Consider the following 16,903-nt stretch of genomic DNA (forward strand, 5'->3'; position numbering starts at 1 on the left):
CAGGCCTGGCAATAAGTGCTTTCACTCACTGAGCCATCTCACAGGCCCCTAGGAGACATTTTTTAATGGAGTTCTCGGAGTTTCCCAGTGAAAACTTATAGCCTTCCAAATTATGCTTTTTTTTCTTCTTATTGGCCTGGAAAAATCTAATTTACATGGAAGACACACAGATCCATTGTACCTAGCCATGTTAAAATTGACTCTGACAGATGGTTCCAGATGTGTGTGTGGCTTGGGTATGTCAGGTTATTGAGAGACTCCCCAAGTCTGAATAGCTAATTACACTGCCTCTCTAGGTTGGACTCCAGATCTTACCCGTTGATGGCAACCCACACAAAACTTGTGCTATCATTTGCCACCCAAATGGAGTGGCTGGAATGGCTCTTTCCTATGATGGCTGCTATGCCTTCACAGCAGGAGGCCAAGATTGCTCAGTGGTACAGTGGGAAATCAACTTAAGGTATGTGAGGGGACGTAACCTGGCTCGATAAGGAAGTATAGCCATCTTTTTAAAAAGTGTATGTGTGTGTGTGTGTTCACGTTAGTATGCACACTCATGCATGTGGGTGCCTCAGAAGGCCAGAAGAGGGCATTGGATCTCCTGGAGCCGGAGTTGTGCAATTGTGAGCCACCTACATGAGTACAAGCACTTATAACCACTGAGCGATTGCTCCAGCCCTTAGACCCCTTCTTTTCATTCAGTTGCAATAGACAGTTAGAGCCCTGCTACATGCCCCATGCTAATCATACCTGGCTCTCAGGATGCTTTCTGGTGATATTACGTGCACCACATGGACCTCATGGACCATGCACCACATTTCCAGCTTGGAAGGTGGGAGTGTCCCTGGCTCCACCTGCTCCCTGAAGTATTCCTCAGTATCTGTACAAACTCATGGTGGCCAGAGAGACCAAGGCCAAGCCTCCAAAGTGGGCAATACAGAAACAGTAAGGGTGAATTCAGAATCTGCTGTCAGTTGGCTCCTCTGCCCCTCCCTGCCCTAAGAGGAGACCTGCTCTGCCTGTAGAGAGGCAGGAAAATGCTTGGCTTGTACATCAGAGTAAGACTATAGGTACTTTGAGGTCAAAGAGCTAAGGGTTTCAGTATAGTTTGGAGTTTCTGCTTTCGTATCTGGGTGGTTTTCTTGACATCGCTAATCCTTATAGTCTGTCTGGGAAGTGGGAGGCAACTACTTTTAAAGGGTCCTATGTGGATCAGATGGGTTGACAGAGGTGAATGCAGTAACCAATCGATAAGTTAGGGCATCCTTCCTTTCTTTTCTTCCTAAGAAGGGCATTTGTGTATGAGATGGTACAAGGTGACCCTCTCATCCATGCACACGCAGTGATCTGAACCAGGGTAGAGTCAGGAGTAGGCAGCAAGATCACATTCCCATGACCCTGCAAGCTTCAGGAGCAGGCGGCAGAGGCGACTTCCTCCCTCAAAAAGCATCCTGATTCATGGATCCCAGTAACATCTGCCCCTGCCATCTGCCAAGTGCTCATCTTTCTCTTTATGGCAGATGTTAACGCTTTCCTTCTTACCCTGAACTTGAGTGAAAACAACTGGCAAAATCTGTTTTGGTGCCATGATGGCTTCAAATTGCAGGTGCAACTCTGCCTTTTGCCTCTGCCTTCTGAGTGAGCTGATCCAGGGGACTTGGGGACTTGGAAACTGGAGGTGAGCTAGTTCTCCATCCAGAAGCTCTTCCCCAACAAGTCCAATGTGTCACCCACTTGCCACCTGCAATCCTTGGGCCAGTGGCATGCTGGAGGGGGGATGAAGTCTCCCCCTTTTGATTTTTGTCCTCAGTGGTTGTGGGATCTAGTAGGGATTTCTAGTAGCTTCCCTATGCTTGGCCAGAATCCAGGCTTCTGAGAATTTCAATTTAATCTGTTGTGGGGACAAAGGATCATTATAAACTAATTAGCACTTTATTGCTGTTTCTGGTGACTTAATATGTTCAGCATTTCACTAATGGAAAGAAGTGTAAAAACCCCAAACAAGTAAACAATACAATTCTCTCCCAGGGCCCAGGCTGTAGCTTAATTGGTAGAGTGCTTGCCTAGCATGCAATAAGCTTTGGGTTCCATTCCCAATGCATAAACGTGTGTGCTGACTAGTTTCATGTCAGCTTGACATGGGCTAAAGGCATCTGAGAGGAGGGGCCTCAATTGAGAAAATGCATCTGAGAGGAGGGGCCTCAATTGAGAAAATGCCTCCATAAGGTCCGGCTGTACACAAGTCTGTAGAGCATTTTCTTTATTAGTGATTGATGTGGGAGGGTCCAGCCCATTGTGGGTGGGGCCACCCCTGGGCTGATCCTGTATTTTTTTTTTTAAGATAAGTTTTCAATCCAGGCATTGGTGGCGTATGCCTTTAATCCCAGCACTCAGGAGGCAGAGGCAGAGGCAGGCAGATCTCTGTGAGTTTGAGGCCAGCCTGGTTTACAGAGTGAGTTTCAAGACAGGCTCCAAAGCAATACAGAGGAATCCTTCCTGGTGGTAGGGTGGTGGTGGTGGTGGTGGTGGACAGAAACAAAACAAAACAAAAGATAAGGTTTCTTTGTGTAGAACAGGCTGGGTTCAAACTCACAGGGATCCACCTGCCTCTGCCTCCCAAATGCTGGGACTAAAGGCATGGACTACCACTGCCCAGCTGTCTTGGGTTCTATAAGAAAGCAGGCTGAGCAAGGCATTAAGCATCCATGGCCTCTGCATGAGCTCCTGCCTCCAGGGTCCTGTCCTGTTTGAGTTCCTGTCCTAATTTGCTTTAATAAGGAACGGAAGTGTTAAGCCACATAAATTGTTCTTCCCTGTGTTTCATCATAGCAATATCTGCCCTAAGACAACCCGTCATGGTGGCACTTGCCGATAACCCCAGAACTTGGGAGGTGGAGGCAGGAGGATCAGAATATCAAGGTCATCCTTGACTTTATATTGAGTTGAAGGCTGCATAAGACCTTCTCTAAAGAAAAAGAAGTTTTGTACTAAATTTACTGATGACAGCACTATAGAGTAAAGTGAAACTGAAAAACCTCCCACCTCCATCCTGCTCAAATAAAAGCAGAGACCAGAGTCAAGTCCCAGCTTGGTCAGACCGAGTAGCACATGACAGTAATCCTAGTCCTTGGGAAGTAGTGGCAGTTCAAGATCATTCTCGGCTACATAATGAAGTCAAGGCTAACCTAGGGGGTTTCAAAAACATAAAAGACAACAACAAAGATAATGCTAGGCTATAACTCCTCCGAACCCCAGCTTTTTCATGCAACAGATAGGACACCATCCCGTGCCTCCTTTGGGGACCATCTCCCAGGCGCTTGCCTGATGCCACTCATGATGTGCCTGGTGTCTCTAGCTTCAGCCCCTTGCCTAGAAGTACCATGCTATCCCTGAGCACACACATGTTCAATAAATGCCACTTTCCAGGGCTGCAGAGTTGGCCTAGCAGTTAAGGGCACTTGTTGTTCTTGCAAAGAGCCGGGCTTTGATTCTCAGCACCCACTCACCACTTCCTCAGGCACTGGGCATGCATGTGGTGCATGTACACACACATGCAGACAAAGCACACATACACACAAAATAAAATAAACCTGAAAAATAAAGAAGCCGGGCCGTGGTGGTGCACACCTTTAATCCCAGCACTTGGGAGGCAGAAGCAGGTGGATCTCTGTGAGTTTGAGGCCAGCCTGGTCTACAGAGCTAGTTCCAGGACAGGCTCCAAAACAATACAGAGAAACCCTGTCTCGAAAAAACAAACAAATAAGTAAATAATAAATGTCATTGCCCTTCTATGCCCCAGTGGCCTCTCTCTCTTTTTCTCTCTCCCCTCCCTCTCTCTCCCTTCCTCCCTCTCTATGTGTGAGTATTGAGACCCCAGTTTAGGCACACGGAGGCTTTTGGGAAGGTGGCTGGAGTGTCCCGTGTCTGCTTGGCTGGCAGGACCTGCAGCAGAGCCACTGGCTCACTCATGGCCCTCACTCAGCCTTCTTCCTGCCTAGTTCTGCCCCAGTGGCCTCCTCTGCAGCTTCATCAGATTGCAGCTCTTGCCACAGACAGAATGAGTCTCTTTCTTTGCTCTGGTTAGAGAAATTCGGCTCCTCTAGGATCAGTGGACAGTTTCAGGAGTGGGGCGCATGCAGCACAATGCTGACCTAGAAAGTTGGGCCGCCCTTGAAAGCCACTTACATTTCCAGCCTTGCTCTTAGGGGTTCCTGTTGGTGACAGGCTCCCATGTCACCTCTGGTCCTGATGCCCTTGCTCTAGGCAGCAAAGCTCTGTCACCCTTTGGGTCAGGAGCAGGCCAGGTTTGGCCTGGGGACCACAGAGAAGGAACAGCCTAGCAAATCACCTGCCTTCTTAGCTTCCTGTCAGAGCTGAGAAGCAGGGTGAAGATTGGGTGCTGACAGAGAGGATCTCAGGCTCGTGTGGAGAACAAATGCATCAGGCCCTCCCCTGGACCCCGCAACAGGGCACAGACATTTTGTGGCTCTTATGAGAAGAGTACAGACATGTCAGTCCTTGGCACGCACGGAGCTGCTCCTCTGAGCTTGGCCCCTTCCTGGGTGTTTTACAGTCTTCTTGACTTCATCCTCACAGCCATCCTGGGAGAAAAGTGCTATTCTTACCCCCACATGCAGGTCACTAAACTTCCAAAGGGCCTATTGATAGCTCAAGTGACGATACCCGAGAAAAATGAAGGGTCTGCAGCAAATCCTTCATGTGTGTTTCCTTATTTAATTTTTATGGCAGCCCTGTATGACCCCACCCATTTCACAGATGAGCAAACTGAGCAGAGCTGGGTATTTCTCATGGTATCACAGCTTGCAAGTGGCATAGTCAGGGCTCACAAGCATGGCCCTGTGACTCCAGTTCTGGGTCCTTCATCTCTCCACCAAAGGTCTTCACTGCAGTGGGTTCTAATTCACTGAAATAGCAGAAATCCAGTGACAGTGAGAGGCTTTTTTTTTTTTTTTTTTTTTTTTTAAATACAGTAACTTTAGATTGTTTGCCTTTTGTATGAGGAAAAGTCAGTTGATCTCATGCAAAAGTAGGTTTCCTTCCCATTCAAAGGAACTATTTTTGGAGACTCTGACCCTGTGCTGGAGAAGAGAGGGGTATTTTTATCCTCTTGGCATCCTCGAGCTTTTCTGGAAGCAATTAGCGCTGGCGAAACACCTCCACAGCACCCATCCTTTTGGCCCTGGTCGGCCATGCTCAGCTCAAGAGGATTGAGGTCTGGGACTAGAGCCTCCCCCTACCCTGGGAGAGCTGTGGTCCCCAAAGATTACAGACAGATTACCAGGCACTTGCCCTGTCATCAGAATGAATCTAGCACCATAATTAAGGTGGGTGCTCTGTATGGCTGTGTTCCACACTGGAGACTGAATTTTCTGTCTATGGCTTCATCACTGAGGGACAGAGACCCTGCAGAGGCCACCATCTGTGTGACGACTCCATGCCTTCATGCAAGAGTGCTTCCTAATGGTGATGTCTCTCATTGTTCCAGTGCCCTGGATGCAGCTGTTTCTCTTGGGGGTGAAGACTTGACCCCATTCTACGGTCTGGTGTCTGGTGGCAGAGAAGGAAAATTCTACAGGGTAATTGTCATCAGACATCTCCCAGGGCCAACATTAGAGACTAGCCCACTGTGCCTTCCACAAAGCCCCTCCCCCTACTGAACTTAGAATACACTTTCTAGAAAATGTCCCCTCCTCGGATGTGTCTGACTGGAATGCATCGTGTCTGTCTGGTCCCACACAGGAACTGGAGGATTACTTCTACTATTCTCAGATCCGCAGTCAAGGCATCGATACGATGGAGACCAGGCAGGTGTCGGAGCACATCTGCCTGTCGGAGCTCCCTTTTGTCATGAGAGCAATTGGCTTTTACCCATCAGAGGAGATGGTAGGTAGACGCACTGGGTATTTATATCAAGTGTATCCGGGAATAGTCACTGCAGGCCAGCCTGGAAGCATGCCATTTTTTTTTTTCTGAAGTAAATAGATTAGCAGGAAGAATTTGAGGACTTCAGATGAACTGAGTAACTGACTAGAGGTAAAGATGTGCCCGTTCCCCAGAGATTCCTTGTGGATGTGTGTGTTACACATGGGCCTTTATAGCAGTTGCTGCCTGTACCCTTCCCACCCCACCCCACTTTTGTTTTCTTTGAGCCAGGTCTCTGTGTAACCCTGGCTGTCCTGGAACTTACTCTGTAGACCAGGCTGGCCTCGATCTCACAGAGATTGACCGGCCTCTGCCTTCTGAGTGCTGGGACTAAAGGCATATGCCATTAAACGTTTTGGGTTGAGGATCTAGCTCAACAACAGAGCTCTTGTCTGGCATGCCTGAGGCCCTAGGTTCAATCCCCAGGTCCAGGGGCAAACCAATGAAACTTCTCACGGAGTACGTTCCAAATATATTCTAATACTCTCATGCTGAGTAGCCATGATAGGGAAGTATGGAAAGTCTTTGTTGTCCATAGTCACGTGATCAGACTTCCGCAGTAACGACACTGCAGTCCACAGTGAATGGCCTTGGATCCCAGCAGAAGTTTTCATGAGCACTCACTCAGTGGTGCTTTGTAGCATGGTAGCATTCGTGGCAAGACCCAGGAATGTGTGTTCAGAACCAAGGCTGATGAGTGCTGCTGCCATGAGCGCCTTAGATTGATTGCAAGTTTGACTTTGAACATATTTTCAGTTGTTATGTCTTCAGAAAAAAAACATTTGCAGTTGCAAGCTTGTTGCGGTCCCCCCCCAATTCATCGTGTGACCCCATATGGTGGCTGCACCCCATATCTCTAAAAAGATTATTTATTTCCATTTAATATGTCTGGGTGTTTTGCCTGCATGTATGTTTGTGTGTACCATGTATGTACCTGGTGCCCATGGAGGCCAAAGAGGGTGCTGGGTCCCCTGGAACTGGAGTTACAGACAGCTGTGAGCCACCATGTGGGTGCTGAGAACTGAACCTGGGTCCTATGGAAAGGCAGCCAGTGCTCTAACCACTGAGCAGCCCCTCCAGCACTAAACTTACAATTTAAGAAGCAGAGAGTCAGGGAATGAACTGATGAGCAGAACTTGGCATGTGACTGGTCGAGGACTAGAACCCTGGGCATCAGGGCGATGATGTGTGCAAGGCAGGGAGCACATTACCGGGTCTGTAGAGAGAGCTTGTTGGTTGTGTTGTCCTTCTGTATAGTTGCTGTTAACCTATCGTGTGTTCTTGGGGCAGCTCTGGGAGTGGGGCGGATGCTGGTCCTGACTCTGTAGCTCAGCTATCAGTCTGACCACATGGCAGGAATCCCCAAACCCTAACAGCTCTGGACAGGGACAGGAGCCCACGTGTGTACCTCGCAGGATCTGCTCTAAATATAACTTACAGGGTTTTCTTTCCAAGTTGAAATGTGAGACATTCTCATTGCAGAAGATCTGGGAAAGATAGCAGGTAGAATGAAGGAAGAGTTACTTATAATTCTACCACCCCGCCTTGACAGTTACTACTGTTTTGCTGGTGTTCACACATTTATACAGTGAGTACTCAGCACACTGAATATATATGACTGTCTTGTCTCATAGTGGATGATGTGTCATGAGCACTTTCCATTTGGCTAGAAATTCTCTAGAAAAAAATTTGTTCTTCAGATACTTGTTGTGTTTGTGTGTGGTGTATGCATGTAGGGGTGTGGAGGTGTTGTCGATCACCTTTTAAAAAAATATTTATTTATTTTTGTTTTTTTCGAGATGGGATTCTCTGTGTAGCAGCTCTGGCTGTCCCGGAACTTGCTCTGTAGACCAGACTGTCCTCAAACTCAGAGAGATCCCCCTGCCTCTGCTTCCCCAGTGCTGGGAGTAAAGGTGTGTGCTACCTCTGCTGGCTTAAAAATGTATTTATTGGGTGTGTGTGCATACCGTGATATGCCAGAGGACGACCATGTGTTGCTGGTTCTCTCACGTTCTCTGGGGACTGAACTCAAGTTGCCAGGCTTGCTTTGTTGAGTGGCCGTTACTTTTACCTTTTTGAGTCCTCTCATTAGTCCCCAGTCTTATTTATTTGTTTACCTTTTAAGTGTTATTTATTTTGGTAACAGGCCTCTCACTGAGGCTGGAGCTCACACTCTCCTGGGTACATTCACTGGCCAGTGAGCCCCCAATGTGTGCCTGTTTCTGTGCTCGCCCAGCACTGGAGTTTCAGCTGCACCCCGCTCTTTACATGGGTCCTTACGCTTGTTTATCTGGAAAGCTCTTTACCCACCAAGTCATCTCGGTAAGAGATATATTTTTTGTTGAGGTGTAGATCAATGGTAGTGCACTTGCCTAGTGTGTGTGAGGCCTTGAGCTCGACAGCTAATACAACACACACATAAAAAAAAAAAAATTAATTTCGGAGCTGGAGAGATGGCTCATGGTTAAGAACACTGACTCTTTTCCAAAGGACCCAGGTTCAATTCCCAGCACCCACGTGGTAGCTCAGAGCCATCTGTAATGCCAGTTCCAAGGGACCTGTCACCTTCTTCTGGCCCCTGTGGACACTGCACACACACACAGTGCATAGACATACATTCAGATAAGCCTTCATACACCTAAATAAAGTCACAAAAATATTTGTATAACTTTTTTAAATATAGAAAATAGGACTATAGGCTAAGGATATACTGCATGGTCGAATCCTTAACTACCATGCACCAATCCTTGGCTTCAATCCCCAGCACCATAGAACCTGGCTATGCTGGCTTGTACTTGTAATCTCAGTACTTGGGATGTGGAGGTAGGAGCTTCAGAAATTCAGGGTTATCCTCGGCTACATAGCAAATTTGAGACTAGCCTGCCTTAAAAACCAAAACAACAACAAAATCAATCACTTAAAATTTTGGTGAATTTTCTTTCTACTGTTTATTTTTAAACAAAGAATTGACATTCTGTGGTATAAATATGTACCTATATGTCTGCCAGCATTAAACTGTGCTTATACATATGCAGGGCATATGCACATGGGGGCATGTTTACGCATATAGCGTCAGTATTCTAAGTTTCCACTGTTGTGTGAGCTTGGTGGTAAAAATTCCTCAGTGATGTGCCTTTAAGAGGAAGGGACCCAACTGGCTCCTCCCCCAGCATCTCTTACACAGCTGCCCTGAGCATCTCTGTATGTCTTGTATACTTTTCTATTTCCATGGTTCAGAGTCCATGTTGAGTGACTGTTAGCTGAGAACATGAGGTTTTAGGCTCTGTTGCCAGCCAGATACAGGAAGGAGCTCCCTGTCCAGAACCCTGGCCACGACCTGGTAATGTGGGCCTGTCATCACTGTCCATGAGTGCATATTGCCCAGGCTGCCAGGCCTAGACACTCACCCTTCCTAGAGTCTGAGAGAGGTTCGGATCACCTTCACCATGGGGACTTGAGCAGGGAGGAGTGGTTCCCAAATGAGACTCTGCCTAGGTCCTGGGATGTAGCTCAGTGGAAGAAGTCTTGCCTGCCTCTGTATGGGACAATGGTCGCACCCACATCCAGGGATTACTCAGGAGGCAGAGGTAGGCAGAGCTCTGTGAGTTCGAGGCCAGCCTGGTTTACAGAGCGAGCTCCAGGACAGGCTCCAGAGCTACAGAGAAACTCTGCCTCAACCCCCCCCCCCAAGTTCAAGGATATCCTCAGCTATGTAGCTAGTTCTAGGCTATCCTGGGCTATATAAGACTGCCTGAAGAAACCCCAAATATCAACAACAACAACAACAAAAAACCCATCTACTTGGGCTGGAGGCATAGCTCAGTGGTGTGGGTCTTGCCTGGCAGATGTCTAGGTTCCCCCGAAGCACCACCCCACTGTGTGTACAAACACATTTACTCTTTGGAGATGCGTCTGAAGCTCCTGTGATCCAGATGTTCCCCACACCAGCATGCTGGCTTTGTTAGCTGATGCATTCAACGCACAAACCTTTTCTGATCTGTTGTTCTCATGTCATATTTATAGTGATTTTAAATATTTTTTAAAAGATTAAAAAAATATTTTCATGGCTTTTAAGTTTCTAAACCTGGCTCTGCTGAAGCCCATGGAATACTTCCTGTGAAAACATAACTGTCCCTCTACTCCCCCATCCCCCAACCTGCTTCCCTAAGATGCATTGTATGGAAAAGTTGGCCTAGCCAGCTTGGGCACACACAAATCTCAGGTGCAGAGACAGAACAGCCCCAACCCCTAGACTACGCAGTATTCATGGGTTTCTTACGCCATTATAGCCACCTCTGGATTTAAAGCCAATGCGGTAAGCCGAGGTCAAATTTCACAGGAATAGTTTTTCCCCAGAGTGTCTAGTCCCCCCCCCCCCTTCCTTCTACAGAAAGGTCCTTGTACACAGAGCAAACCTCGAGTGGCTGGATGACGAGGGGGATCTAAGTCTTCATTTTGTTTGTTTTGAATCTCTATGTAGCCTAGGTTGGCAATCCCCCAGCCCCAGTCTCTGGAGTGATAAAAAATAATAGGGTGTGTGCCACGCCCTATTTTAAATGAGCAGTGAGAAAAATATACAGTGTTATAGAAGGAACCATAACTAAGTGTCCAGTTTCTATTGCTGGTGTCAAGAAAATTGCATCTAACGTCCTGACCAGGGGTGGGGGGTGGGGGTGGGGGGTGGAGAGTGGGAAGATGGGGGGTGGACAGCCTGTGTGTGATGCTCGCTCCCTGCTCTCTGGCAGCCCTCTTTCCATTTTGCTTACACAGCACTGTTTAATCGGGGCTGGGTTTTATAGCGAATTAACATTAGTGCAACCTCTTTGTTCCATAAATTTAAGGCTAATCCTGGTAGAAACATATGTGCCCCCAGCAAGCGCCCCTGTAGCAGGCACTCAGCAAATGTTAATTGAATGAATGAGTAAATGAGCAAATGGCGCCCAGTGGCCTCATTCAGCTGCAAGGATGGAGAGAAAAAGTAGAATCCCTGACATTACTGTTTGGTCTCAGAATAATTACCAAGTTCCCTAATGTGCTGGGAAAAGTCAGGAGCTGTAGTGTTATACAGGAGTGTTTAGAGAGGAAATAAGTGATTGCTAGACTTTTCAATTCTCTCTCTCTCTCTCTCTCTCTCTCTCTCTCTCTCTCTGTGTGTGTGTGTGTGTGTGTGAGAGAGAGAGAGAGAGAGTGAGAGAGAGATGGTATGTATATGTGGAGGTCAAAGGACAACTTGCTGGAGTTGGTTCTCTCCTTCTACCTTGTGAGTCCCAGGAATTGAACCCAGGTTGTCAGTCTTGGTGGCAAGCACCATGAGCTACTAGACCATCTCATCAGCCCCAACAATTTTGCTTTAAGAATGTACCCTGGCAGCCGGGCATTGGTGGCACACGCCTTTAGTCCCAGCATTTGGGAGATACAGGCAGGTGCATGTCTGTGTGTTCGAGGCCAGCCTGGCCTACAGAGCAAGTTCCAGGACAGGCTCCAGAGCTACAGAGAAACCCCCCCAAATCATTTTAATAAATCAGAATAATTATAATGCCCAACGATGGGAGATAGGATCAATAAAATAAGGCAGGCCTCTACCCAGGAGCCATTGAAAAGTGAAATTGATGGGCTGGGCTCAGTGAAGTCTCATGTGGCTTGCACAAAACTCTGGTTTCTCAGTGCCCAGCACTGCATAAAATCAGGGGCATTCCTGTAGCCCTAGCACTCAGGAGGTAGAGGCAGGAGGGTGAGAAAGGAATTTGGTGAGGCCAGTCTGGGATACACGATACACCTTGAAACTCTGTCTTGAGGGAGAGTGGTGGGGGATGTCCTTCTGTATGCTATAAATACATGTTTATCTTATTGGTTGATGAATAAAGCTATTTTGGCCAATGGACAGGCAGGATGTAGCCAGGCAGGAAATATAGGCTGGACTACCAGACTAGGGGCATGCTTGGAAGAGGAATGCAGACAGGAGCCACCAGAGAGATGCCATATAGCTACAAGGGGAATATAGGATGCCCAGGCATTCTCCAATAAGATAAAGCGATGTGGAAATACATAGATTAATAGTTACGGGTTAATAATTGAGAGAGCTAGCCAGTAAGAAGCCTAAGCCATTGGCCAAACAGTTTATAATTCGTATAAGCCTCTGTGTGTTTATTTGGGACTGAATGGCTGCTGAATTGGGCGAAACAGAAACTTCCATCTTCAGGGGAGCAAGAATAAGGGTAGGGACTTTAGATTCTTTGATAATTGCTTGTATGGCCAGACTGGTAGTGCAGGCCCTGTCATCCTAACTACTCAGGAGGCTGTGGCAGGGGAATGATAAATTCAAGGCCTGTCTGGGCAATTCAGTTAGACTCTGTCTCAAATGAACTTACTGGTGTCTCAGTGGTAGAGCAATTTCCTAGCATGTGTGAGGGTCCTGGGTTTAATCCCCAGTGCCACCACACAATCATAGTTACCATTATTTATTACTTGTATATTCATGTGCCTAACCTGAAGGAACAGGTTGCAAGCCTGTAATGACACTCATTTCTTGGGGGCTTACTCTTTCTACTTTCTACAAAGTACAGTCAGAGGCCAGCTGGGGCCTCTGGGATCAACTGAAACCAGACCATGGTCTCATCCAGCCGGCTCAGGCCCTCCCGGTCTCTGCACTAACCCCAGGCCCGATGCTCATCTTTCCTTGCTTTGCACGCAAACATGAAGCCCATGCTCTCAAGAGAGCTTTCTTGAAGTTGCCAAAAAGGGTCACACATAACCTTGTTTCATAGCAATTTACCTCACACTGCATGTGACCACCCACCGTGGGGCTCCGTGGCTGTCTCCATCTCACTGGGCTGTCACCTTCTACTACCCCTAGCTCTTCCTCTTGCCATGGGGGCCCTAGGCACAGCCGCTTTCTTCTTGAGCATGCACCGTGAGCCCATCAAGGTTCTAGCCACAAAAAGCCTGCTTGCTAACAGCTGTCCCCTCCCCTCACAGGCAGTGTGGTTGTGAAGAGGGGAGGGGCTAGTACATACATTTTTTTATGTTATTGGGTTTTCTTAAAATGCCAGCATATAGTTTTTATTGCTTTTGTATTCAGGACAGAAACCCAGGAGACGAACACGTAGGATCCCTGAAAGCCTTATGTGCTACTTTGTTAGAACTGGTCCCTGCTGGGGTAGAAATCTCAACCAGTTGGAGGGGAGAAACTTGAGGGAGAATGAGATCATGTTCACAGTGTTTCCTCCTCTGATTAAAGCCCCCAGGGCCCTTAGAATATTGGGTCCTGCTCTGAGAAGTAAATATCAGGTTATTTCCATCCTAAAAATAAGAGAGATGGCCCAGCCCACTGTTCTAGGGCTAGGCTACCGGGACAGACCTGGGTGGGACATCACCCAGCGAGCTTCTTGCAGAAAAATGTTAGGCAAAAGCAGTTATATGTGAGCATTTAAATAAGTAAATCCCACAACACCCAAGAGCCAGTGGATAAAGCAAGCAAGTGATGACACTGTAACTCCAAGTGCAAAGCAGATGGGGGTCTTCTCTATTGCCCTCCCAGTGTGAGCCCAGCACCTTGAAGGATGCCCTGTGGGGTCTGGTCCTCTCACTGGCCTCAGGAAACATACAGGCCCTTGCTTTAATTGGCCTACCCATTTTACAGGTGGTAAAAGTGAGGCTTGGAGCAAGAAGGAAGCTTGCACTGCCACTCTGCTTCTGAGGGCAGAGCCAGGGTTTGAACCACACAGGCTGAGCCCGAACCTAGTGTTCTTTTTAAGCATGTGCTTTGCTACAGAGAGGGAAGACAATCACAGAAGTGGAGACTTTGATCCCTGTGTGTCTGGAATTCTGGGGATGTTTGTGTGTTTGCTTCTACGCTAGGCAAGCGCTTGCCTAGTGAAATTCACCCTGCCCAGGGCATGTAGTTTTTCTTCTGTCCCCATTGTTGGAAGCTTTCACAACAAGCACACATTGATTTCTACCAGCTTTGTGATTAGGAGAGACTGGATGGAGCCCCGTGATGGTAGGGAAAAATACATTTTCTAAGGCACCGATGTTCTAAAATTGAACAGTTGTGTTCAGTTGTGTTGCTCGCTTTTGCTATGGCTCCTCCTACTTTTTTAAAAGTTTACTGTAACATAACACACACCATATAATGCAGCTGCTTTCTGTGTGCAGTTCAGTGGCTTTTGGGTTCTTCACAGAGTTGTGCAGTCATCAACCCTGTGCAACCCCAGGATGTTATCATGCGCTAAAGAAACCCTATACCCATTATTAGCCGCTTTCCGCCCCTCCTCCCCCAGCCCTGCCAACTGCCAATCTGTCTTTCGGTCTGTGCAGTCTTGTCTATTCTTGATTGCATAAAAATAGATCATACAGTATGTGATATGCCTGGCTTAGTTCAAGATTCATTCAGAATATAGCATGCATCAGACCTTCATTCTTATTTTTTTTAGGATTTAATTTTTTTTTGTTTTTTTGAGACAGGATCTCTCTATGTAGCCCTGCCTGTCCTGGAACTCACTATGTAGACCAAGCTGGCCTTGAACTCACAGAGATCCACCTGCTTCTACCTCCAGAATGCTGACATTAAAGGTGTGGATCACCATGCCTGACTAACATTTTTATTTTTGACTTATGTGTATGAGTATTTTTTCCTATATGCCATTAGAGATAAGAAGAGGGGGCTGCGACCCCTGGAACTGGAGCTTTGGATGGTTGTGAGCCATCATGTGGGTGCTGGGAACTGAACCTGGATCTTCTGCAAGAACAACAAATGTTCTAAGTGCTGAACAATCTTCCAACCACTTATCATCATCATCAGTAGTAGTAGTTTATTATTTTTAGTTTGTTTGCTTTTTTAAAAAACAGGTTTTCTCTATAGTTCTGGCTGTCCTGTAACTTATTCTGTAGACTAGCCTCCAACTCAGAGATTCACCTGCTTCTGCCTCTGGAGTGCTGGGATTAAAGGTGTGTGCCACTACTGCCTGGCTTCTTCTTATTTTTTAATTACCTGTGTGCTTTTGTGTCTCTATATGGTTTTGTGCACATGAGTGCAGTTGCTTATAGAGGCCAGAAGAAAGCATTATGTCCTCTGAAAGAGTAGCAGGTACTTTTAACTGACTGTTGAGCCTTCTCTTCATCCCCCTGGGTGATGGTGGTGGTAGTGGTGATGGTGGTGGTGGTGATGATTCTCCTTTTTTAAATTTTTTGGATTTATTTGTTTTATTTACCCAAATGAGTAATTTGTCTACATGTATGTATGTGCACCCTGTGCATGTCTGGTGCCTATGGGGGTCAGAAAAGGAGATTAAATCAACTGAAACTAGGGTTATGGATGATTATAAACTATCATATGGGTGCTAGAATCCAGGTTCTCTACAAGAACAGTCAGCATTTCTAAAAGCTGAGCCATCTTTCCAATTCCCCTACATTCCTTTCATTGCTGAATAATATTCTATTCAGTCCTGTGAATTTGCCACATTTTATTTGTTTACTCATGATTTGATGAGCATTTGTGTTGTTCCTACCATTGCACTGTTATGAGTTGAGTGATGCTATCATGTGTGCAGTTCTAGCACACTCTTGTGTGGCTAGCTTTCTGTTCCTCTTGTGCATGTACTCTTGTGGAACTGCCTTGTAGGGTAGGAGTTTTGTATCTGTCTGTCAGGGGACTTTCTATCCCTGTTATTTGTTGAGTGGAACCAGCATGCATCTGGGTGCCTCAGAGTGCCTGATCAGAATTTCTGGGAGTGGTGGACACCTAATCAACTCACCCTTTGTGACTTTGGGGAAAGCTACAGGACTTGGCATTCAGGCAAGAGTATCTCTTTAAAACTTTGACAAGCATCCATGCTATCAAGACTGCCCCCACCATTAGTTACCTAGTAGCGGTGTCTGTTGTCTTATACACTGTTGCAATACCACAAGGGAGTTTGTCACTCGCAACAATCCTGAAAGTCCCCATAGTGTAGGCATAGTGGTACTGATAAGTGGCTATGCCACAGAAGCCATAAAGCATGGCTTCAATGGGAAAGGTAAACATATTCTGCTTGATAGGGATGAAAGGGCCAGGCAGAGTGCTTACCGAGGATGTGCAATACCATAGGATTGATACCTCTGCCCACAGAATCAACAAAGACAAAAAGACATGCTCTGATATCTATGGTAAGAACAGATCTTGTGCCTGTGGGTTTTGAAGAGAACATTTGTGCTCATGCTGTTGATGTCAAGTGCATAAACTACACAGGCATTCTGCATGAAAGGTGCCTCATTAATATTAAAAAGGTATGGCCATGGGAACTAAGTGTGGTGGCACGTGTCCTCCCAGCTTGAAGGTGGAGGCAGAAGGATCAGAAGTTCAAGGTCATCCCCAGCTACATACAGAGTTTGAGGCTAGCCTGGGCAATGGATGGAAGAGACCTTTTCTGTAGAAGGAAAGCAGTGATTAGAGGGTTAGCACTCAGTGGCTTCTATCCCAGCATCCGTTGAGGTCTTGGGTGCCGTGTCCCCAGGATGCGAGGATTGCAGAGTGGAGCATAAGTAGCAGAGGGGCTCAGAAGAGTCTCCCGGCACAGCCGTGTAGAGAATCTGCCTGGCTGTGGTTCGCCCTCTTGAGCCCACTCCTTCCCTGCCCCAGATCACCGTGAAATGGCTGGAGTGGACAACTAGGAGAGCATGAGAGGTGTGAGTGATGAGCTGTGGCGAAGGGCTGACTCCCGTTTGTCAAAGATGTTCTAGAGAGTTTTGTGCAGCAGGAAGAGGGTGTGGGAGTATGGAGAGTCCTCCAGCCCTGTGAGCCTGTGACATTCTGACAGAAGGAAACATGCTCACTGCCCAGAGCCTTCCTCTGAAAACGGGACAGGCCTGAGTTCAAGTGTATCATATTCCTCTCCATTTATAAGGAACTTATAAAACTTAATTATAAAACATGATTCAAAAGCCCCCAGTGGCTTCCTGTGGCCGACCATGGGGACTGCAAACC

The 16,903-nt window shown here is 47.0% G+C and overlaps 1 protein-coding gene across 1 annotated transcript in view; it reads left to right on the top strand.

Moving 5' to 3' along the window:
- Cfap251 (cilia and flagella associated protein 251) overlaps positions 1-16,903 on the top strand; it is a 67,991-nt gene that overhangs the window by 39,749 nt on the left and 11,339 nt on the right. The window contains exons 16-18 of the mRNA XM_051176640.1: positions 297-460; positions 5,507-5,597; positions 5,761-5,904. Of these exons, the coding sequence (XP_051032597.1) occupies positions 297-460; positions 5,507-5,597; positions 5,761-5,904 (399 nt within the window). The remainder of the gene's footprint in view (positions 1-296; positions 461-5,506; positions 5,598-5,760; positions 5,905-16,903) is intronic.

The sequence above is a fragment of the Phodopus roborovskii genome, unplaced genomic scaffold, assembly GCF_943737965.1.
Source record: "Phodopus roborovskii unplaced genomic scaffold, PHOROB, whole genome shotgun sequence".
Lineage (NCBI taxonomy): Eukaryota > Metazoa > Chordata > Mammalia > Rodentia > Cricetidae > Phodopus > Phodopus roborovskii.